Consider the following 22,951-nt stretch of genomic DNA (forward strand, 5'->3'; position numbering starts at 1 on the left):
CCCTTCGGTCCAGATGGCCCCTTGGCCCAGGTGTCCCCACTGCCGGGATGAAGTGCGGACTGGGGTTCAAGGATCTGGATAGTCTATGGGGGGTGTCGAGAAGTAGGGACTGAGGACAAATGTCCCCATCCTGTGAGTTCCCCCAGGACCCAGAGGTTTCAGCCTCACAACAAATACCACACACATCTGGACACAACACGGGGTGGGAATATTTGGCTAGAAAGGAAACAACACTGCAGGGAGGAGACCTGAGTCTTGGTGGACAGAGGCCACCCCACCACCTTGTGGCAAGAGTTAGAGCCAGCAAAGGGAGGAAGGCTTCCCCAAGGGCAGCCAGAACCACGGGTGGGTGTGGCCCTCCAGGTGGCCCCAGCGAGGACACGGCACAGGACAGCCTGGCAGACAGCATCAGGTGCCGAAACGCCGAGAACGGGTGGGGTGGGCAGGGCTCTGCCAGAGGTGCATTGAGATCAAGAAGTTGCTGGACGCCCTGGGCACGGCTCAGGCTCAGGCTCCAGGAAGCGATCTGCCCAAAGGCTTGAAACCCAACTTGGCCGGCTCCCAGACTTCACTCACCTGCCTGCATCTTGGCCCTGGTGCTGAGAAAGGCACCCCATACCCTGGGGCCAAGCCGTGGCCTCGAGCAGTGGCTGGCCACCACCAAAACCAGGACCCCTGGGTCTTGCCCACGAAACACTGTGCTATCCTAGGGAGACAAGCCCCTCCCGATCTCCCTGGGCTTCTAGAAAAGAAACCCCCCTCCTAATTCTCGGAGTTTTGCTTGAGATTTCAGAAGCATACTTTCAAGTGAGTAAGAGGACAAAAAGTTTAGTCCCAGCCCACTCTGGCAAGGACAGTTCCCGACCTCATCAGCCTCAAAGGAAGCCACACGTAGAGAAGACAGAACACACACCACCCACGGGGCACGAAAGGACGGTGCCCACGCCCACCACCATCACGGTGGCAGCCAGGCTGCTCAGGGGGCTGCCTTTGGGGCATCCATGTAGGCTGGGTTGTAAGGAGGCTGGCTGGCGGGGTAGGGCATGGCGGCATCTCCTGGAAATAAAGAGGACACTGGTTGCTGTGGGCACCGGGGCTACAGTGGAGTGGGCAGGCCAGCAGCAAGGGGTGGAGGGCCTATTTAGGCACGCGCTCTGGGACGGATACCCTGTGAGGGGGCGGAGAAGGGAGCCCCAGCTTCAGGAGTCAGAGAGGGTCACTGAGTCACCGCGGTACTCACCAGACAAACTCTCCTGGTAGGCAGGCGGGCCGAAGGGCTGGGTGGGGTAGGGCGGCGGGTACTGCATCGGGTAGGGTGCTACCGGCATCCCTGGCTGGGGGTGCGGGGGGTGGTAGCCCTGGTAGGTCGGCCCGGGGTAGCTGGGCGGCATGCTCGGAGCCTGTGGGTACGCGCTGTGCACCACAGTGGTGGACGTGGTACTGGAAACCACCGCTGCAAAGAGAACCCGGCGGTCAGGACCCTCACCTCCCCAGGCCCCGGGGGGCCAGGCTTGCTCCCCCCTCTCCATCTGCAGGAACCCCGTCAACGCCCCCTCCCAAGCAGGACCCACAACACAGGAGGTCAAGGGGCGGGGTATGCTTACGACGGGGTCGGCGGCACATCTTGTACAGACAGCAGCAGGAGCACGTGAAGCAGATGATGATGGTGACAACAGACAGCACAAAGATGGTCAGTCCCACGGCCACGGTCGCCCCGAACCTGCCAGAGAGTGGGCCGTGACCGGGGGCCTCCCACCCGTCCCAGGACCAGCAGTCCTCGCCCTTGACATTCCCAGGAGCCCCCTCGGACAAGACAGGTAGAACAACTTCCTGGGGCGTAGCCTGAACCTGATTCAGCCTGTTTCCCTCTGTGTGAAATGGGGTTGTTTGTGACGACACGTAAAGCACCTTGCCCAAGGTCTGCCCCCCTTACTCCCACCCCAAGCAGCACGGGAGGGGGTTTCTTCAAGCACCCCCCCATTACACACATCAATTAACCAGCAGGTGTTCACTGAACTCTGCCACCAGCCAGGCAGTGTGTAATGTGAGCCAAAAACTCAGCAGGGGAGGAGGCAGACCAGCCCCTGGCCTCTAGGAGGCCCCGCCAGGGTGCTAAGGGGAGAAGTTCTGAGAGCAAGGTCTCAACAGGCAGAGCAGACGCGGCCTGAGCCCCGCCCCAGCCCCAGCCCCAGGCGGGTGGCAGCGCCCAGGAGCCGCAAGCCCGCCCGGGGCCAAGCTGTGTGCCCAGAGTCCACACACATCCCTGGGTGCCCAGCGCGACCCGCACGCTGCTCCACAGGTGGGAAGGCAGAGGGGACGACCTGGGACGGCCGGGGGGGCGCTCCAAGGAGAAGGGGCTCCCTTCCCCACCCAGGCAGAGGGCCCGCGCTTTGGGAAATCAGGCCCTGCTGACCTGCAAAGGACAGAGGGCCCCTCGCCACCCTCCCAGGCCAGCGCCAGGCCAAGCCTCATTCTAATAAAAGGCGAATTCTTGGTCACTGCGCTGAGCAGGAGTCTAGAAGGGAAGAAGCTTGGTGGCTGCAGGACACCCACCTCCCCTGAGGGCGGGGGCCCAAAACCCCCGCAGGGCCCAGCACGCAGGGCCTAAGGACGGAGCTGGGGACAGGGGCTTCACCCTGCGCCTGCGAGAGAGAGCAGCGGCAGGGAGGGCAGCGGAGGCCGGCTCCGCGCCCCCAGGGTGCCCGCACAGACTTCACCGGGGGTACTGGAAGAAGAGGCTGCAGCTCTTTCCAACGCCTCAAGCGATGCGTCCCGTTTAAGGGCACAACACACCTGACTTCAGGACTTCTAAAAGATCATGAAGAGCCGCGCTTTCCCCGGGTGATGAGGAATTACCAGCTCTACTTTGCAACAGTTTTTGTGTTGTTGTTTTTTTTGCAACACTTTTTAAAAGTTGAAGACGAGAACTAGTGACATCAGAGGAAGCGTTCCAAATGGTAGTGAGGACCACGGAGCTGTCCTTAACCAACACAGCCGAGGCCACCGCCAGGTGCGACGCACACGTGCTCCCTCGAGAGCCAGCGAACACCTGCTACCTGGGTGGTCTGATGGTGCCCTGTTTAAAACCGATCAGCGGTGACTTAGGTCTGCTGTGTGGCTCTTCGTTCTAACTGGTTCAAAGCCTTTCTGATACATGGCTGGAATGAAAATAAATAATGGGAGGTCTTTCTCTGAAAAAAAAAAAAAAACAACCAAAAACCCCAATCGTGCATTTGCAAAAGAGGGGCCGTGGGCTGCGGCGAGGCTCAGGATGAGGCCCCAGGCAGGACTTTCCAAGGCGGTAGGTTTCTTCCTGTCCAACAAGGGACGTCCCTTCCTCGGGCCCAGGGAACAGAGACACACACATAATCACACACACATAATCACACACACACACACACACACACACACGGGCTGGAGCCACCAGAGCCTTTGGCCATCTCTCTGTGGTCTGCCCGTCTGTCTCTCTCACAAACACACCCACGGTACGCACCCCAACTCACCCCATGTTAGCCTCCGCCTTCGCCCAGGGGCCGCCTGCACCCCCGGGCTTGCCCTCTTCCCATCCTGGGCCTCGCAGCTCCAATCTCCTCCCCTTCCAGGGAAACGGAAAGCAAACCTCCTCGGCCCTCCCCCCTCTGACGTCAGCGCCCAGGATGTCACCCTCTTAAAGACAAAGGACGCCCAGGGCCCCCCCCCCCAGGTGCCCCAGCGGTGCGCAGCTGCACCAAGAGCCAGGAGGGGGCAGGAGGGGACAGGAGCGTGGCGGGGGGTACTGCCGTCTCCCCAGGACCGTGCCCCAGCCTGGCCTGGCCGTCTGGGCTGACATCTCCACTAGCAGGTCTGAGAGCCACCCGGCCTCACCGTGCTCATCCACACCGGTCCCGCTGTCCCCTTGTTAGCCACCGGCTGACCCAGGAGCCCGGCTGGCCTCCCACCTGCAGCTCCTCTCCACTGGGGCACGCTCCGCGCTACCAACCTACCTTCCTAGGGTCGTGCAGCCCCCCCTGAAGCCCCCCTGGCTTCCCTGCCAGATGTGCAAGTCACTCCTCTGCTCAAAAGCCTGCCAGGGCTCCCGCTGCTCGGGCCATGACACAGGAAATTGCCTTACACTTACTTGTTATGTGTGTATGTGCCTGTCATTTCCTGTATATTTATTATAGTTGACCTTAAAAGAAAAAAAAAGAATAGGGGTCTTGCCTCACCAAATAGTAAAACTTACAATAAAGCAAATTTTAATCTTTAAATTAAGAATAAATAAAATTCCTCGCCAGACCCGCAAGCCCTGTGTGGCCCCTCCTCCCACTCTCCCTGCACACAGCCACATTACCAGCCTTCAGCTTTTGAACATGCCAGGCTCCATCAGGCCCCAGGGCCTTTGCAGATGCAGTTTCTCCTGCCAGGGGGCCTTCCCCCTCCCGAGCATTGCTCACCCTCCAGACCTCAGCTCCCAGCACTCCTTCCGGTGAGGCCAGGCTTCTCCGTAAACACACTCACAGAAGCAAACTCCTTTCTACCTCCGTCTACAAGCAAGTACTCCTTAGTGTGTGCATGTGACTGCGTGCACGCCCCTCCAGCCTGCGGATCCACCGCCACCCACTGCATCTCAGCACTGGCGGGCAAGACGTACCCCCACGTACCCGGCAATCGAGTGGGCGCGCTCACGCAGGGCCTGGGCAGCACGCAGAGCACAGCCAGCCACCACTGGGCAGGCCACACGGCCACGCCGGGCCGCGGTGTGGATGGGACCACGCCTCCACGACAGCCCGGCGCCATGGGGGTAATGGGGCCTCCGGGGGACGGGGCAGCCTCCCAGGCCAATGGGTCCAAAGTCCCCGCGCAGGAGGCAAAGTCAGACCAGGAGGGAGGGGACAGGGGCCTGCAGAGCAAGAACAGGGTGTTGGGGGGGGTGGCTTGTGACAGGCCCGCGCAGCCGGGGAATCAGGAAGCACCAGGAGGCCCAAGACTCGCAGCGTGCAATGGTGAAAGGGCCGACGCGCCAGCACAGGCGCCGTGATGCCAGATGACCTGAGAACTACTGGAAGGATGGCTGAGGGCGGGGGCTCCCCAAGGGCCCTCCCTGCCTTTCCCCTGCAGTCACCAGGGTCAGGGCAGAGGGCCAGCGGCGGCCTGCCTGGGGGCCTGGGGACCAGGGCGCCAAGGCTGTACCACTCAGGCGCTTAAAAACACACCAGTCTGGGAAGCGGTTGTGGCTCACCTGATAGAGCGTCCGCCTACCACATGGAGGGTCCAGGGTTCAAACCCCGGGCCTCCTGACCCATGTGGAGCTGGCCCACGCACAGTGCTGCCATGCACAAGGAGTGCCCTGCCACGCAGGGGTGTTCCCCGCGTAGGAGTGCCCCACACGCAAGGAGTGCACCCCTCAAGGAGAGCCACCCTGCGCGAAAAGTGCAGCCCACTCAGGAATGGTGCCGCACACACGGAGAGATGACAAAACAAGATGACACAACAAAAAGAGACACAGATTCCCGGTGCCGCTGACAATACAAGTGGACGTAGAAGAACACACAGCGAATGGACACAGAGAGCAGACAAGGGGGGTGGGCAAGGGGAGAGAGAAATGAAAAATAAATCTTAAAACAAAAGCAAAACACCAGTCCTGCCTGCCAGGCCCGGGAAGGGCACGGAGCCATCTGGTGGAAAGCGGATGTGCTCAAGCTACTGCGCTCCGCCTACCACACGGGAGGTCGGGGTGCCTCCTAGAGAAGACCAGCAAGACAGCTGAGCTGACGTGACAAGCTGGCACGACAAGCTGATGCAATGAGGATACAACTAGAGGAGACACATGGAGGAAAATGTGATGAGACGCAACAAAGCGGGGAGCGGAGGTGGCTCAGCGATTAGGTGCCTCTCTCCCACATGGGAGGTCCCAGGTTCGGTTCTGGTGCCTCCTAAAAAAAGAAGCCCAGCACACAACCAAGAGACACAGCAAATGCTGACAACAAGGGGGCGGAGAGAAATACATAAATAAAATCTTCAAAAAAAGCTGTTCAGGGACAATGAAATCAGGAACGAGCCGCAAATGGACATGAGGCCACTGGTCATACAACAGGGCAGGCCGGGGGACCTGGGCCAACGCCGAGCCCTCGGGAACCAATCACAGCCACACTCGGTGGGCACAATGGCCAAGCCGAGGGGGGGGCACGGCCCATCTAGGCTGGGACGGCACCTGCAGGCTGGCGGGGTGGGCTCCTGTGCAGCCCTGTGCCCTCACCGAGCCCCCCATTCCTGGGGAGAGCCGAGGGCGGGGGCCCGAGGAGGAGGGGTGGGTGGTGGGGAGCCTTGGTCGGGGCAGCACGCGCCGCCCGGTGAGGACCTCTCGGCGGACCACGGGGGCCCAGCGCCGCCCTCCCCTCAGCGGCCTCTCCTGCCCCTCCACCTTGGCAGGCCAGGTCCTGTGCCAGGAGACCAGAGGGCACGAAGGGAGGCCGGGCGGGGGGCCAGGCAGCGGCGTCCCCACTGCCCTTGCCGCCCTTCCCGCGAGTGGGCAGAATCCCCGGGGGGCGGAGGCGGCTGGCAGCGGGCAGGGGGCCGCCCAGGGCCACGCGGCCGGGCGAGCAGGCCCTCCCGCCGCTCCTCGGCCGCCCCCGGGGCCATGTTCCCCACACCCCCCTCGGCCCTTCCCAGCTCAAGGCTCCATCAGGGCCCCCCCGGGACTCCCCTCCCATCCCAGAAGCCTCCGTGGAGCCGTCCAGGCTGACCGGACACACGTCCAACCCGCCCTTCGCTCCTGCCCGGCCCCTCTGGACCCTCCCCTCGCCCGCGCCTGCGCTGCAGCTGCCGCCGAGCCTCACCCAGGCCAGGGCCCTGCGCCCCAGCGGCCCCTCGGGCTGCGCCCTCCCTCTGGGCACAGAGGGGCTCCCCGGCCACGCTCGCCCCCCGCCAGCTGGGCGCCGCGCTTGCCCCCCCGCCCCCCCGGTCTTCTCCGGCCCCCCACAGCCCTGCCCAGGAAGTAGCGCCGCCTCTCCCCGGCGACCCCCCACTCCGCAGGGAGGGGCCGCTCCCTCCAGCCCCCTCAGACCCTCCGTGGTGCCCCCCTCTGAGCGGTCTGAGCCTCCCCAGAGCACCCGACCCTGGCCGGCCACCCGAGTCTCCAGCGGGGCAGTCCGCAAGGCCACGGCTCCGGGCCTTGGTGCAGGGAGGGGTCCCTGGGCGTGGAGGGAGGGGCGCATCGAGGTCCCCGGGGTGGGAGCAGCGTGGAGAGCCGTGGAGGAGCCCGGCTTCGGGTGCTGGAGGGCACAGGCTCACTGCTCGGCCGCCCTGGAGCACCCAGCCCGGGTCACTGTCGCCGGTGCGGCCCCACCATGGCCCGGCTCACGGGGCAGGGCGCAGCAGGACGAGAACCTGAGCCCCCACCCGGCCCGGAACCCCAAGTCTCCCCCGCTAGTGGACGGCCGGGGCCGGGCAGGCAGTCTCTCGAGAGCAGGGGTCGGAGAGCGCGCGCGTGGGGCCGCGTGCCCACGCCGCCCACTTGTAACCATCCCGGCAACCGTCCACTTGGGGCTGTGCTGTCATTCGGCCCCTGATGTGAGGGCCCTGCCACAGGAGCCACAACCTTGACACGGGGATCGTCGCAGCATCTGCTGTCCCAGCATGGCCCCCTGCCGCTGTGGCCCCATCACCACTGTCACCACCACTGCATCTCCACCATGCTGCTCCATCACCGCACACCCGCTGCCATCGTCCCCACACTGCGGCCTGTCACCGTCACCCCATCACCTCCACCACCACCACCACCCACGGTCACCACCACCACCACCCCTCCCTCCACGGCTGCCCCATCACGTCACTCCCTCTCCCATCACCTTTCCCCGCCGGTCACCTGCTACCCAAGCCACCACCTAGATCCCCAGAGCCCCACCACACTGGGCCCTTAACCAGCAAGCCCCAAGCGCAGTGGCTCCCCGCCCCCCCCACCACCCCGGCAGAAGGACACAATTCCCCAAGAGAGGGATCAAGGGTGCCGGTGGCTAGACATGGTGACAGCTCACCCTGGCCTGCCCGCGTGCCCATGTCACCTCCACCAGGAAGATGCACCCAGCCTGCCGGCTTTATTTACCCTGACAAGGGGTCACTGTCCAAGCTGGAGAGAGATCTCACGGCCGAGTCCATCTGCTCCAGGTCGGCGGCCACACTGCGAAGAGGAAACCTCACGGTTAACGCCCACGAGCCCCGCCGAGCCTGCCGGGAGCGCGCCCCGAAGCTGACCGCGCCGGGTCTCGGAGGCAGCCCCGGTGCTCCTGAAGACGAGTCACCCGGACCAGCGCCTCGGCTCACAAGGCCCCATCACCACGTTAGAAAGCAACCAAAAAAGGAGCACAAAAAAGAGCTACAGAACTAATTAACACGGTACAGAAAACACCTGTGGGGTAAATAAGCCATCAGAAAGGAAATTAAGAATTGGTAGAACTGAAGGATGAAAATACTACAGGTCAAAATTTTATGAAACACAGCTAAAACAGTTATTAGAAGGAAATTTCTATCTTGAAGGGCATGTACGAGGAAACAGAAAAAGTTAAAAACAAACGATATGTATCAAGAATGGGAAAAGACAACCTACAGAACGAGAGAAAATATTAATATGTAGAAATCATGTTTCTGATAAGTGCTTCATATCCAGAATATATAAAGAACTCCTGCAACTGAAAAACAAAAGCCAAATAACCCAATTAAAGAATGGGCACTGGTTGAATGGGACCTCATATATATATATTTTTAATGTAATATTATTACAAAGTCAATAAAAAAAAAAGAATGGGCACTGACGCTTAATGTATGTAGAATCGTTAATAAGTTTTATTATAAAACTGCGGGAATGAATAGAGTTGATGGTAACACACTATAGCGTGTATAACTAACACCACTGATTTATAAACGTGATTGTGGCTGGAAGGGGTAGATTGTGGATGTACGTGTGTGTGTATAATCTAGGGTAAGTATAACAGTGATTTCAGTGGCGATGAAGACTGTGGTCAATAAGTATAAACATAAGAATGTTCTGCTTTTACAAAGTGTTAAGAATACGGTGATACACAGGAAACTTACAACTCATGTAACTTACGGACAATAGTTGACAGTAATATTGTAATATTTTAATAGCAATGGCAAAGAAGATATATCAATTCTAACAGTCAACAACAGGGGAGGTGAAGGGGGTATCGAATTCTTCCTTTTGGAGGAATGAAAACTTCTAAAACTGACTGAGGCGACGATGCACAACTCTGTGATGAAAATGAGATCCACTCTGAATGGACTGTACAAAACACGGAGCTGTATAACACAGGGAATCCAGGAGTGGAAGATGGACTGCGGTTAACAGGACAAATATGAGAAGATTCTCTCATGAACTATAACAAATCTAATAGTAATACAGGGCGTTAATAATCAGGTGGGTTGAGGGAAAATACACCAAATATAAGATATGGGCTATAGTGCATAGTCATACTTTGACAACGCTCTTTCACAGTTTGTAACAATGTTTCACAGCAATGCAAGGTGATGGTGGTGGGGCGATGTATGGAGCCCTGTATGATGATACACACATCTGTTCTGTAAGTTCACAACTTTTCCTATATGCTTATTGTTTATGTATATTCACGTACGAATAACATACTTGAATAAAATCTTTAAAATTTTTACATTAAAAATCTTTTAAATGGACAAATGACCTGAATAGACATTTCTTTGAAGAAAATATACAAATGGTCAAGAAACACATGAAAAGATGATGCTCAACATCACTGGCGATCAGGGAAATGCAAATCAAAGCCACAGTGACATAGCACTTCCCGCTCACTAGGAGGCTATTTTTTCCCCCACATATTTACTTTGTATTGAACTTAACGTTACAGAGTTCCTGCACTGCCAAAACCATGCCTGAGAATTCAAAGAAAGAAATGGTATAACAGTCAGCCTCATCTATGTCATCAAACAGTATATCAAAACTTGATTCGGGAAACGGACTTTGGCCCAGTGGTTAGGGCGTCCGTCTACCATATGGGAGGCCCGCGGTTCCAGCCCCGGGCCTCCTTGACCCGTGTGGAGCTGGCCGATGCGCAGTGCTGATGCGCGCAAGGAGTGCCGTGCCACACAGGGGTGTCCCCCGCGTAGGGGAGCCCCACGCTCAAGGAGTGCACCTGTAGGGAGAGCCGCCCAGCGCGCAGGAGGGAGCAGCCTGCCGAGGAATGGCGCCGCCCACACTTCCCGTGCCGCTGACGACAACAGAAGCGGACAAAGAAACAAGACGCAGCAAAAAGACGCAGAGAACAGACAACCGGGGGAGGGGAGGGGAATTAAATAAATAAAAATAAATCTTAAAAAAAAAAAAAAAATTGATTCATGTGCATTTTGATAATTTCACACTCTTTTAAACAATTGTTAGACGCGCTAGAAATAAGATTTTGCTGGAAAAGATGCATAATTTCAGGGAAAATATGTGGCTCAGTGTCCAAGGGATGATTTGTTAACGTTTTTGGTTTCAGTTTTAACCAAGAATCCCTCGTGCCTCTTCTCATCATCCATCCTCCCCGTGGCTCAGCCAGCACCGTGAACTCCGAGCCCAGGGTGGCCGTCAGGTCCTGGCAGGAGACCCTGCAGGCCTCCTAGGAGGCCACTTCCTGCACCGACCCTTTCATTAAGACTGAACTCCCACAGGAGAAAGATGCCACATCAGGATGGTTTTAGTCACCCATTTGCTTCACTCTTAACCAGCAGCAAGTCGGCAACTCCTGCATTTGCCGAAGGGATGTTTTAGAGAGAAACCCAGAGATTCTGTGTTAAGTTGAGTGAAAGAGACAAAACTAGGAAATTACCAGAATATCTCATCAGATGGGAAGAAACTTTTTCAGTAACTCTGGGTAGCTTCTCTAAGTCCCTTTTAAGGACTAAAAATTACTGGATAGTTTAAGCTGTAATTATTAAAAACACCAGTGCTACATCCCCTACTTTTGCCCCAAATGAACAACATAAAAACATACCAAAAGGTTGATAATAGAGCTGCATCTACGGAAGGCTCAATGCCTTTAAAACGTGGGCATACAAGTAGGGTATCTGGAATTTTTGTCAACGATGACACGGGATCCATAAATCTTAAACTGGGTTTTCTGCAAGGCTCTGCTCAGGCTGCTCTGAATTTGTGAGAGCACATCAGTGAATCCTTTAGCCTGAGCAGAACGTGCTAGATACTGTTTCCACTGCCACTTACTATACAACGGAGACCTTAGCAGCACCTGCTAGAGCCCGGGCAGCCACTCTCCTTCACGTCAAAGGCAGTTTGGGTTCACTCTAGGGGTTGGCAAATTCACAAGACATTTCACAGTCCTAACACATATTTCAGGTTACCAACCCAAGTCATACCCTGTGTCAAGGAACTTCTAAGTCAAAGCAAAACAAACCGAAAAGGGCCTTACTGTGGAACACAGAGAAAGGACTACACAAATAAAAAATGACTAAAAGAATAGGATTACTTCCTCCCCCAGCCCCCTTTTCCCACTTGGTGGACCCAAACTTGGTTTAATTTAATTAGTGGTTACCTCTGAATACAGCCTAAGGCTTCAGGGATAAATCATAGCCCTACACAGATTATCTGAACCCATCAGTTCTCTGAAAGCTAAGACTGCCACAGGCTGCTACAGAGAGTTCCTTAGGGGGAGGGGGGTCCCCAGGGCAGGTTATTTAGGGTCACTGAAACCTTCACCTTTTACAGATCAGTACCCAGATGCAGGATATCAGACAGGAATCCGGTACAGCTGGTTTCAAGTTTCGAATGGACACTTAGGAGCTGAAACCTTCTTATCCAGAAGGCATGATCCACCGGCGGTCCACAATGAGTGCAGCGAATCCGCATCCCAGGGAGTCGGCCCTTGGGAAAGCCACGCTGGGCAGGGGGCTGCAGGGACGGGACCCACGCTCTGGTGTACATTTCTCGAGGTCCTTGTGGTCTCTGTGGTGTTTTCCTTGCTGTGGTTAACCTGGCAAGGAGGCTGGCACACACCGGTTCTGGGGTGTCCGTAACAGCTCCTGGAGCATGAGATGCTTGAACCAGGGCTGCCTTATTCCCCGGGCCTGAGATCTTTTTACACCCCCACCCCCACCCCCACCTTCTTTCCAGTTATCACCTGGATCTTCTCTCTTTGCATCATCTTCATCCTTTTCACTTATTTGCATTGCCTGAACTTAGAGGCCACTGTAATCAACCGTTTTCCTCAAATTCTTTCCACTTATCTTCATCTCAGAGAAGACATTACTCGATAAATGCTGCTTGGTGCTGGGCAGTTCAGAGCCAAGCTCCCCTGCTGCCCCCGATGTGGCTATAGCCGTGATGGGAATGGTGGGAGGCAGGGAGGGACCAGGTTTGTGGGGAGGTCCCTGGTCTGGCGAGCCTGGCCTGCAGAGGGCTATTATTTTATTTTATTTTATTTTTTACTTTTGGAAGAAAATCACTTTATTCTAATTACTAAAGGCTATTATTTTTTTAAAAAAAAACAAAGTAACAAGGTGGGTAAGGATGTGGACAAATTGGGATATAAGATGGGGGCAGCTGCTGTGGAAAACAGTTTGGTGGTTCCTCAAAAAGCTAAACAGAATTATCATATGACCTGGCGATTCCACTCCTACATATATACCAAAAGAATTGAAAACAGGAACTCAAATAGATACTTGTACACCAATGTTCAAAGCAGCATTATTCACAATAGCCAAAAGGTAGGAACAACCTAAGTACCCATCAACAAAGGTGGAATCTCCATCCAATGGAATATTACTCAGCTGTCAAAAGAACTGAGGTTCTGATACATGCTACCACAGGGATGAAACTTGAAGACATTACGCTGCAATAAGCCAGGCACAAAAGGACAAATATTATATGATTTCACTTATAAGAAATATCTAGAATCAGCAGATTCATAGGTATTTATCATACACAGGAACAGAAAGTGGATGAGAGGTTAGCAGGGGCTGGGGATAGGAGGAATGAGGAGCTATTGTTTAATGGGATGATGAAGATGATTTGATAAGGGATGGTAATGAAGGTAGCACAATATTGTAAAAGTAATAAGTGCCACCAAATTATACATTTATTTATAGCTAAAATGGAAAATTTTATGTTATGTATATTACCATAATAAAATTTTCTTAAAAAGATTTATAATACCAAGTTTTGGGGAGGATGTGGGGCAAAATGGAGCTCTCATATACATTTTGTGGAAATGTAAATGGTACAATGATATTGGCAAACTGTTTGGAAATATCTGCCAAACACACGTACCCAATGATTCAGCAATTCTACTCCTAGATATACACCTAGAAAAAAATATTTCTTTTCTAAGTCACAAAAGACTTGTGAAAGAAAAGTTCTTAGTATCACTACTCAGAAGAGCAAAAACCTTCATTAACTATAATAAAGGATCTTTATAAAACATTACAGCAAACATTATTTTTAGTGGTGAAATGATGAAAACCTTCACTCTGGGACCAAGAAACAAATGCTGTCTATCATCTTTTTAAATCAAAATTGTACTTGAGATCCTAGCCAGTACAATAAGGCAAGAAAAATTAATAAACTGCATAAAGATTGGAATGGAAGAAATAAAGCTGCCACTATTTACAGATGACATGACTATGAAAGTAAAAAATCCTGAAAAATTTATAATTAATTCATTCAAATAAATAAGCAAGTTTAATAAGGACTCTTGATACAAAGTCAATTTATTAAAATAATTGTATATTTATATATCAAATAATTAAAAGTAAAAGTTAAAAACTGTAACATTTACAGTACCATCAAAAAAAATCAAACACCTAGGGAAAAATATAATGAAGATATTCAAAGCTTTGAGACAAAAAACTATAACACATAATTGAAAGAAAATGAAAGGAAGCCTAAATTCATGGGCAAGCATACCATGTTCATGGATTAGAAGACTCAATATCATAAAATGTCAATTTTAACAAAAATCATCTATAGATTCAAAGATGGTTTCATTGACAAGTTGATTCTAAAATTCATACGAAATACTAAAGACCGAAAATAGCCGATAAAATATTTAACAAGATTATCAACCCTAATTATAAAGCCACAGTAATTAAGAGGCTAGTATTAGCACAAGGACAGACAAATAGACCAATGCAACAGAATAGAGAAATTAGATACTTATCCCTGCAGATGTGGATACTCAATTTATAACAAAGTTGGCACTGCAAAGTAACAGAAAGAGTTATGTTTTTCTCAAAAAATGATGCTGGGTCAATTGGATATTTATTTTTCAAAAAATGAAACATGATCCCTACTTACAACTATATTAGGTATATACTTAAGAGAAATACATACACATGTGCACCAAAAGACATTGACATTATTTCTAATAGTCAAAAAATGGAAACAACCCAGATGTTCATCAACATTAGAATGGATAAATTGTGGTTTATAACATACCATACACCAATGGAAATGAACAAACACTTGCTACACACAAAACAGATGAATCTCACAATGTTGCAGAAAAGAAGCCAGATACAAAATGGGCTTATGGGGTGTTGCTGATGCTCTAGTTCTTGACCTAGATGAATGATGATAATGTGGTGATGTGTTTACTTTGTGATAATTCATTGAATCGTACACTTAAGATTTGTGTACTTCTTTGTATGTATGATATACATACAACTTATGTGTATCATATATGTGTGATATACAGACAACAAAGTTTTCCTTTTAAGTTCCCCCCCAAAAAACTAAATTACGGTGTTTAGAAATGCATATTTGGGTACTGCAACTCTAAAGTAAAGCAAGGTTGTATAAAATTCAGAATAATAGTTACTTTTTGGGGCGTGGGAAGAGAGGCAGTGATTGAAAGTGGGCTCAAGGGGCTTCTGAGATGCTGGTAATGCTCCATATCTCCACCTGGATGGTAGTCATGCATATATTTGCTTTGTGATGTATCACTGCGTTGTACATTTATTTTGTGCACTTTTCTGTATGTGAGTTATATTTCCCCCTATAACAGTATTAAAAAACAACCTCCGTGGGTGGGTTTAAAAACAGACTAGACACAGGTGAAGAATTAAGTGAACTGAGAGGTTAGAAGCCAATATCCAAAATGCAGGGAAGCAGACTTGGTCCAATGGATAGGGTGTCCGCCTACCACATGGGAGGTCCACGGTTCAAACCCCGGGCCTCCTTGACCCGTGTGGAGCTGGCCCACACGCAGTGCTGATGTGCACAAGGAGTGCCCTGCCACGCAGGAATGTCCCCCGTGGAAGGGAGCCCCATGCGCAAGGAGTGCGCCCTGTAAGGAGAGCCACCCAGCGTGAAAGAAAATGCAGCCTGCCCAAGAATGGTGCCACCCACACAGAGAGCTGACAAAACAAGATGACACAACAAAAAGAAACACAGATTCCCCATGCTGCTGATAAGGATAGAAGTGGTCACAGAAGAACACACAGCAAATGGACACAGAGAGCAGACAAATGGGGGGGGGGGGAAATAAATAAATAAATAAATAAAATTTAAAAAAACAAAAAATATATGGAAGAGAGGCTAAGAGACATAGACACTGGAGTGAGAAGATGTAATGTGTCTAATCAGAATTCCGAGGAAAATAAGGAAGAGGCAATATTTAAAGGGGTAATGCCTGCAAATTTTCCAGAACCAATGAGACAATAAACCACAGTTTGAAGGAGCTCAATAAATCCATAGTGGGAAGCGGATTTGGCTCAACTGATGGAGCATCCTCCTACCATATGGGAGGTCCAGGATTCAAACCCAGGGCCTCCTGACCCGTGTGGTGAGCTGGCCCACACACAGTGCTGGTGCGTGCAAGGAGTGCCGTGCCACGCAGGGTGTCCTCAGTGTAGGGGAGCCCCATGCGCAAGGAGTGCACCCTGCAAGGAGAGCTGCCCTGCGCGAAAAAAGTGCAGCTTGCCCTGGAGCGGCACCGCACACACAAAGAGCTGACGCAGCAAGATGACACAACAAAAAGAGACACAGATTCCCAGTGCTGCTGATAAGAATGTAAGTGGACACAGAAGAACACACAGTGAATGGACACAGAGAGCAGACAACAGGGGGAAGAGAAATAAATAAAGAATAAATCTTTAAAAATAAATAAATAAATAAATCCATAGCTGCACAAATGAAATAAAGATCCATATCTAGATAAAGCGGAGTATAACTGCAAAACCACCAAAGACAACTAACTTCTCAACAAAAAATAATGGAGCCAGAAGAAACCAGAATGGAACCTTCTCTATGCTATGAGAAAATAACCATCAACCTAATTTCTCCGGTCAGATAAAACGTTCTTTAAGAATGCAATATGGGAAGCGGACTTGGCCCAATGGATAGGGCATCCGCCTACCACATGGGAGATCCGCAGTTCAAACCCAGGGCCTCCTTGACCTGTGTGGAGCTGGCCCATTCACAGTGCTGATGTGCACAAGGAGTGCCGTGCCATGCAGGGGTATCCCCCGTGTAGGGGAGCCCCACATGCAAGGGGGGCACCCCATAAGGAGAGCTGTGCAGCGCGAAAGGAAATGCAGCCTGCCCAAGAATGGTGCTGCACACATGGAGAGCTGACACAACAATACGATCCAACAAAAAGAAACACAGATTCCTGGTGCTGCTGCTAAGGATAGAAGCGGTCACAGAAGAACACACAGCGAAAGGACACAGAGAGCAGACAACGCAGGGGGGCATGGGGGAAGGGGAGAGAAATAAATAAAAAATAAATACTTAAAAAAAAAGAATTCAATAGAATTCATCATATTAACAGAATAAAAATAGGAAAATCATATGATCATCTCTCTAGACACAGAAAAGCATTTGACAAAATTAACACCCCTTCATGATTAAAAACTCTGAGCAAAACCAGGAAAGGAAAGGAACATTCTCAACCTATTAAGAGAATCTATGAAAAACTTTCAGCTAGCATCATAATGATGAAGGACTGGATGCTTTCCCCTAACACTCGCAATAAGACAGGATGTCTGCTCTCACCACTTCTGTGATGGTTAGGCTACTGTGTCAACTCCGCCAGGTAATTGTGCCCAGTTGTTTGGTCAAGGAAGCACTGGACTAACTGTAATACAAGGGCATTTACGGATCTTAGTCACCGTTGACTTTACTGCAGTGGTAAATCATAGATAACTGGTTATCAGGGAGATTGCCATCAGCAGTGAGTTCCACTTAACCCAATCAGTTGAATCCCTTAAAAGAGGAAGTGGTTCCAGCATTGAGAAAGAATTTCCCAGCTGGTCTTTAGACAGCTAACATCTCCCAGAACTCGTCAAGAATCTTCATTGGACTTTCACTGCAGCCCCTTTGCATCTTGCCTTCGGAACCTGGACTTGTCCATCCCCACCACTATGTGAGAGACTGATAAATCTCTTACTATCAACAGATATCCGTTGTTGATTCTGTTTCCCTAGAGAACCCTGACTAACACAATTTCTATTTAACATTGTACTAGAAGTTCTAGCCAGTGCAATCAGGCAAGTAAAAGAAAGAAAAGGCAGACTGGGAAAGAAGTACACAGTAGATGGAAAAATGGAATAAAAACAATTCAAAATAATGTAAGAAATAAAAAAGAAATACAGAAGAGAAGAAACAAATAGCACAAAATTAGACAGCAAATATAACCCCAGAATATTAATAATTACATTAAACATAAATGGAATAAATACTCCTGATTTTTTTTAAAACACCAGAATGGAACTGAAAAAACAAAACTAGAGACATACAGAAAAACAGCACATCTAAGCTATAAGGACACTAAAAGGCTGAAAGTAAAAAAAAGAGAAATATGACCCATCAGGAACCCTCAAGAGTGGCTGGCAGGTGTGTAGTTGAGTACAGTTGTTCCCAAAAGAACTTTGGAAGTTCTTAATGAGAGCATCTCTATTACCTGGCAGTTCTTCGCACAGGTTATACTTACAAGAAATTCTCACACAGTTTCATAAAAGGAAGTAGGAGAAAGTATACAAGGATGCCCACTGCAGTTACCTATTGTGGCAACAGTTTGGACTACACCATGGAAAATGATGCGGCAGTGGTGGGCAAGAGCCGGCTGTACACACAGCCATGTGAGTGGGTCTTAGTATAAAAGGACAGGGGGTTCATTATACCCTGAAATATGCCCACAAACAATACAGGCTTCAGAAGAACACAAATAATCCAAAGGATACACCTTAAATGGGGTAAGAAGGGAATGGGAGTGCACACGGGAGATGAAAGTAAATCCGTAAGATGGGAGGAGGTGGCAGTGTCGTGCCCCAGCCCATGACGAGGACTATGACTGCCGAGACCCTCTATACCTGAAGCCAAACACAAAAGAAACAAAGAATATGGAAAAGGGAAACACATGCAGGGGCCTGGAGCCGTGGTTCCAGTCCATGAAACAGTCCCCACCCAAGTCACATGCAAATCCTTGGGCCATGCCAAGAAGTCCCAGGCACAGGTCACACTGGGGCACACGCCTATACTGTGCCCTCCAGGTCCCACAAAACAGTTATTTACCCACATCACAAACATGCCCCAAGGTGCATGTATGTACCATAGAACACAGTCGTGTCAAGGTACCCACCCCGAGGACATGCTTACACAAGTACACATCCAGTGGTGCCACCAACTGAGGCCACTGACGCCTGAGAAACCTGCTCAGCCCACAGCTGGGTGAGCCGGAGCCCCAGGATGGAGAAGATGGGGCAAGGGACTGAGCAGGATCTGGGGAATCCAGCCCAGAACAGGGGCTCCCCAATCCCTCCTAGCCAATGCCCGCCCTGGCCACCGTCTGGAGAAGACCGAGAGTCAAGAGGAGCAGGGGCTGTCTCCCATGCTCTCTCCTGCCATGGAATAGGCCCAGGCTGCCCACCCTGGGACCCACTGGTGCACCTACTTGAACTGAGGCATGACGCAGTTTCCGTCAGTCCACTCGTATTTCTTCAGCACATCAGAGCAGCAGTACTGGTTGTCACAGGTACCACAGCAGAACACGGGACATACCTCAGGGGAAAGGACGTGTTCACGGGAAACCATACACACCTCACCACGGGCTGGAACAAAGAAACACACCTGTTCTCCTGCCAGCACGCACCTTCCCCCGCAGGGCCAGCAGACGCAAGCGTGCCGGGCCACCTCCGAACTACCCCCTGCCCCATCCCACCATCCAGCCACAGCCATCCTCAGCCCCCTCCTGGACTCCGACTTCAGGGGCCACCCCACCCCACCCGCGCAGGCTGTTCCCTGACCCGTGTGTCATCAGCCACAGCCACCAACACACCCACAGACATTCCCTAGAACTCACAAGTGTCCATAAAGCACTTAGCCCTGGGCTAGAACTGGAGCAGGGAGATGTCTGTGTCCTCAGTGGTCAGGGCTCCAGGACAACCCTTGGAGCCATCCTAGGCTCACAGCTAGAAAAGGGATCTAGGGACCTCCCAGGCTGGAGGGAGGACCCCAGTGCACAAGTCATGCTAAGGGGACCTGGCTGAAAAGTGTGGAAAATGACCCAGGGCTTTGGGCAACCACAAGGTTAACAAACTTTCCAGGAAGCAGCTCCAGCCACATGTTCCCACGCATCCTTAGGCTAAGTTAGCAGAGATCTAGAGCCCACAAGCAGGAGGGGACAGTCCCCAGGCCTCTGGGCAGGCCACACATGGAACAGCCCAGTCCAAAGAAGCACAGATGACCACAGCACGCTGGAGATGGGTCTGACGATGAATGTGGACACAGGGGCCGGGGACAGCACACCACTGCTGGAGACCCTGCGGGGCCAGGCCCTCAGGCGGTGCGGGGTCTGGAGACCCAGCCTGGCCACTGTATCGTGCATTGAGGGGCCGGCGGTGGAGTGAAGCCAAACACAGAGGCACTGAGTGACTTTTCTTGGCAGCTCAGGGCAGCTCCCTGTTCCAGGCAAAGCTGGGGGGCCAGGGGTTCGGACGGCCAACGGGCCCGGCCCAGCCAGCGGACCTTCTGCCAACAGGGATTGTCAGCACATCCAGGGACTGTCAGCACGTCCGTCCGTGCAACCTGGCAGGGGCTTCCCAGGAGGAGCCCCGCCCAGCTGGGGCCCCTGGCCTGGGCTGAAGACCCCACCGGTGGGGAGGTGGAGCCCAGAGTCCTGGGTACAAATGCTCTGTCATGCAGGCACACTGGACGAGCCTCTCCAGGCCTCCCGGCTCACTCCAGGGGGCAGCTGATTCTGGACCTCGGGCTCCCCCTTCCGGCCCCCCCACCCCTGTTCCTCCAGGCGCTCCCTTCTCACTCCCCCAAGCCCCCAGAATAAAGTTCTCCTTCCCCTCCAGGAGGCCTCCCACCCCAGGGGGGCCTGGGCTTCCAGGGCTGGGGCACGGGCTGGTCCAAGTCCCACTCCAAGGGGCCCCACCCTGCCCTCCCCAGCCCCCGAATCCTCTGCTACAGCCAGCACACACAGTGGGGTCTCCTCCACCCTGGGGCGTCCCCACCACCACCAGGGCCATGGAGGCAAGAAGTTGGGGGCCCCCCACCAGCAGAGGGCGGCTGAGCGGGAAGGCCAGTGGTGCAGGGGCCGGGCCCCTCCGCTGCCCCCTGCCCCGGCCCGCAGCTGAGCCCAATAAGACAGTACCCCAGCCTCGGGGGCCCCGGCCCCTGGGACACCATGGGGGACAGCCCTTTCCCCATCACCCCAGGACAGAAGGTGGCAGCTGCCCAGCTCTGGACAGTGTCAGTGCTGTCACACAGGGGTGCCGGGGAGGTGAGAGGTGAGTCCAGGGGTTCGCGGTTGGCCTCGGGGTCACAGGGGTCGGTGGGGGGCACTGTGGGACAGACGGGGGCGCCCTGGCCCTGCCCGTCCCCCGTCGCCGCCCAGGGCAGCCCTTCCCCCGCAGGCTCACCCCCCGGAGGCGGCGGCAGCAGCAGCAGCAGGCACAGGAGCCGCAGCGCGGGGGCCGGCGCGGCCATGGCTGGGCGGACGGACGCGCGGACGGACGCACGGACGGCGAGGCCAGGGGCGCGGGGCCGGCGCAGCCTCGGCGACCCGGGCGGCCCGCCCGCTTCCTCGCCCCGCCCCGCCGATTCCCGGAACCCCCGCCCAGGAGGGGCGCGGGCGAGCGGAGGGAGGGGAGCGGCCGCCCCTCCCCGCCCCCGGGCCGGGCGCACACCCTGTTCCCGCGCGGGACTCCCGCCCCGCTTCCGGCCGCCCGCCCCGCACCGCCTGGGGGCCTCCGCTGCCCCGGGGCTACCTGGGGACCAGGCGCGGCGGAGCGGGCACGGGGCGCCCGCAGACCTCGGCGCGCGCGAGGCCCCCGGCAGACGCCGGGACCCCTGCACCCCCGCGGCCCGCCCCCTCGTCTGCGTGGGGAGCGTGTGCTCTCACAGGACACCCCGAAGTGGGGCGACGGCGAGCCAGGCAAAGGGGGTTGGGGCTGCCCGAGGCTCCTCGCCTCCCGCCCACCCTGCCCCTGGAAGGCAGCACATTGTTGTAGTCAGAAAACGCGGAACGTCACCCTAACAGCGCACCTGAGCGTGGGTGCACCCCCTGTGCCGCCCGTTTCTCACCTGAGGTTAGGGCGTGGCACGAGCAAAGAGACCCCAGAGGTCAACCTGGGATGTCCCCCAGCTGAGGGGAGAACAGGGAGAAGAGCGCCTGGATCCCCCATAACCCCATTGCCATGTGGCCAGGAGGGTGTAAGGCTCACCATTGGGGGGGGGGGAGTGACTGTTACCAAGGGTTAAGAATTAACAAATATTATGATTACTAAATCTTTATATTATAAAATAGCAAAAGGTTAATACCTGAAATTACTGAGCCCGGCTGGAGTGGGCCCAGCGGGGTTTAGGTTGCTGTAGACTTCACCTTGCCCTTGTGCTTGCCGTCTGGCGGGGACTCTAGGCGGAGCTCCCCCTCGCGGATGCTTGCTCTGGGCTGGTAACCCTCCACGCTTCTCTGATGTCAGCCCTTGTAACTGCCCTTGGTTCTGCAGACCCCTACCCCACAGCCCGGGGGCTGAGCCTGGTTTGCCACCCCACCCTGGCGGCCCTGTTCAGCCCCTTAGTGTCTATTAATGAAGGACCCTGTGTTCAGCTTCGCCCCAAGTATTCATTAGCACCCCAAAGTTGTAAAATACTGGAACGTCTGCAGATCAGGCTGGCAGTTTGGGCCATGAGGCCACTGTGCTCACTGCTTACGCAACCAATGAAACTCTTTCCCTCTGAAACCCTGGTGTCTCAGGAATCAGCTTTAAAGACACAAAGGGAGAAAAGAACCCACTTTTGCTCAGTATCAATTTGGTGACCAGGAAGGGACTAAGGACAAAGGGGTCCCTGAACAAGTCCGGCCATGGTTCTGAGGTCCCAGTGAGAGCGGTAAGCACAGTAATTAAGCCAGACCCCCTGGGTCTGAAAGCTCAACTGGCAGCTTTTTCCTACCTGCCTGGCCCTAAAGGTGCTTTAAAGCTTCAAAGAGAGACCTGGTTCCTTCCTGCTGAGTTTGGACATCTGTCTGGATGAGCAGGTCACCAAGGTGAAAGTGTTTCAGGAAGTTAGTTCGGCTTAAACTCCTCCCAGGATGATTCCTCTTGCTCTGACCTCTCCACCTTTTCCTGGTTTTGGGGGGTACCGTTCCATCTGGGGTTCAAGTCCCCACCTATGTCTATTAAGTGTACTTCCGAAAAGCACTCGAGAATAAAGGAAGTGCTAAGTGTCTGTGCGTTACTTAGGTGGACTAAGTGTTCGGTGTCTGTCTAAACTACTAAATTAGTGTTTAAGTGCATTTATACTGCTCAAGCATTCCTAGTTTGCTGCTGGTTACTGAAATTCTTAAAATGGGAAATTCTCGTTTTACCTGCATTCCCAAATGTAGCCCTTTAGGCTGAATTTTGAAAGATAGGGGAATCTTAGCCATGAGCCTATGAAAAAGCAAGAAATAGTTTTTCCTGTAGCAAAAATATATATAACTCAATA

The 22,951-nt window shown here is 53.2% G+C and overlaps 1 protein-coding gene across 2 annotated transcripts; it reads right to left on the reverse strand.

Annotated features, from left to right (window-relative positions):
• Nucleotides 1–812: 812 nt before the first annotated feature.
• Nucleotides 813–21,071, reverse strand: SHISA5 (shisa family member 5). Of its 2 annotated transcripts, XM_004451939.5 has the most exons (6): nt 20,884–21,071; nt 18,909–19,065; nt 8,081–8,155; nt 1,605–1,720; nt 1,241–1,453; nt 813–1,056 (listed from the first exon to the last, which is right to left on the reverse strand). In XM_004451939.5, the coding sequence occupies exons 1-6, from the start codon at nt 20,948–20,950 to the stop codon at nt 977–979; spliced, it is 708 nt and encodes a 235-aa protein (XP_004451996.1). In that variant the 5' UTR covers nt 20,951–21,071; the 3' UTR covers nt 813–976. The 2 variants fall into 2 exon arrangements, with proteins under 2 accessions (XP_004451996.1, XP_004451998.1); XM_004451941.5 differs by lacking the exon at nt 8,081–8,155.
• Between the last annotated feature and the right edge of the window lie 1,880 nt (nt 21,072–22,951).

Source organism: Dasypus novemcinctus, chromosome 26, assembly GCF_030445035.2.
Source record: "Dasypus novemcinctus isolate mDasNov1 chromosome 26, mDasNov1.1.hap2, whole genome shotgun sequence".
NCBI lineage: Eukaryota > Metazoa > Chordata > Mammalia > Cingulata > Dasypodidae > Dasypus > Dasypus novemcinctus.

Coding starts and splice junctions, on each gene's coding strand:
- SHISA5 (XM_004451939.5), bottom strand. CDS start 20,950: ATGGCCGCGCCGGCCCCCGCGCTGCGGCTCCTGTGCCTGCTGCTGCTG. Junction 19,066..20,883: donor GCTGCCGCCGCCTCCGGGGG/GTGAGCCTGCGG, acceptor TCTTTGTTCCAG/CCCGTGGTGAGGTGTGTATG. Junction 1,721..8,080: donor GACAGTGACCCCTTGTCAGG/GTAAATAAAGCC, acceptor ACTCTCTGGCAG/GTTCGGGGCGACCGTGGCCG.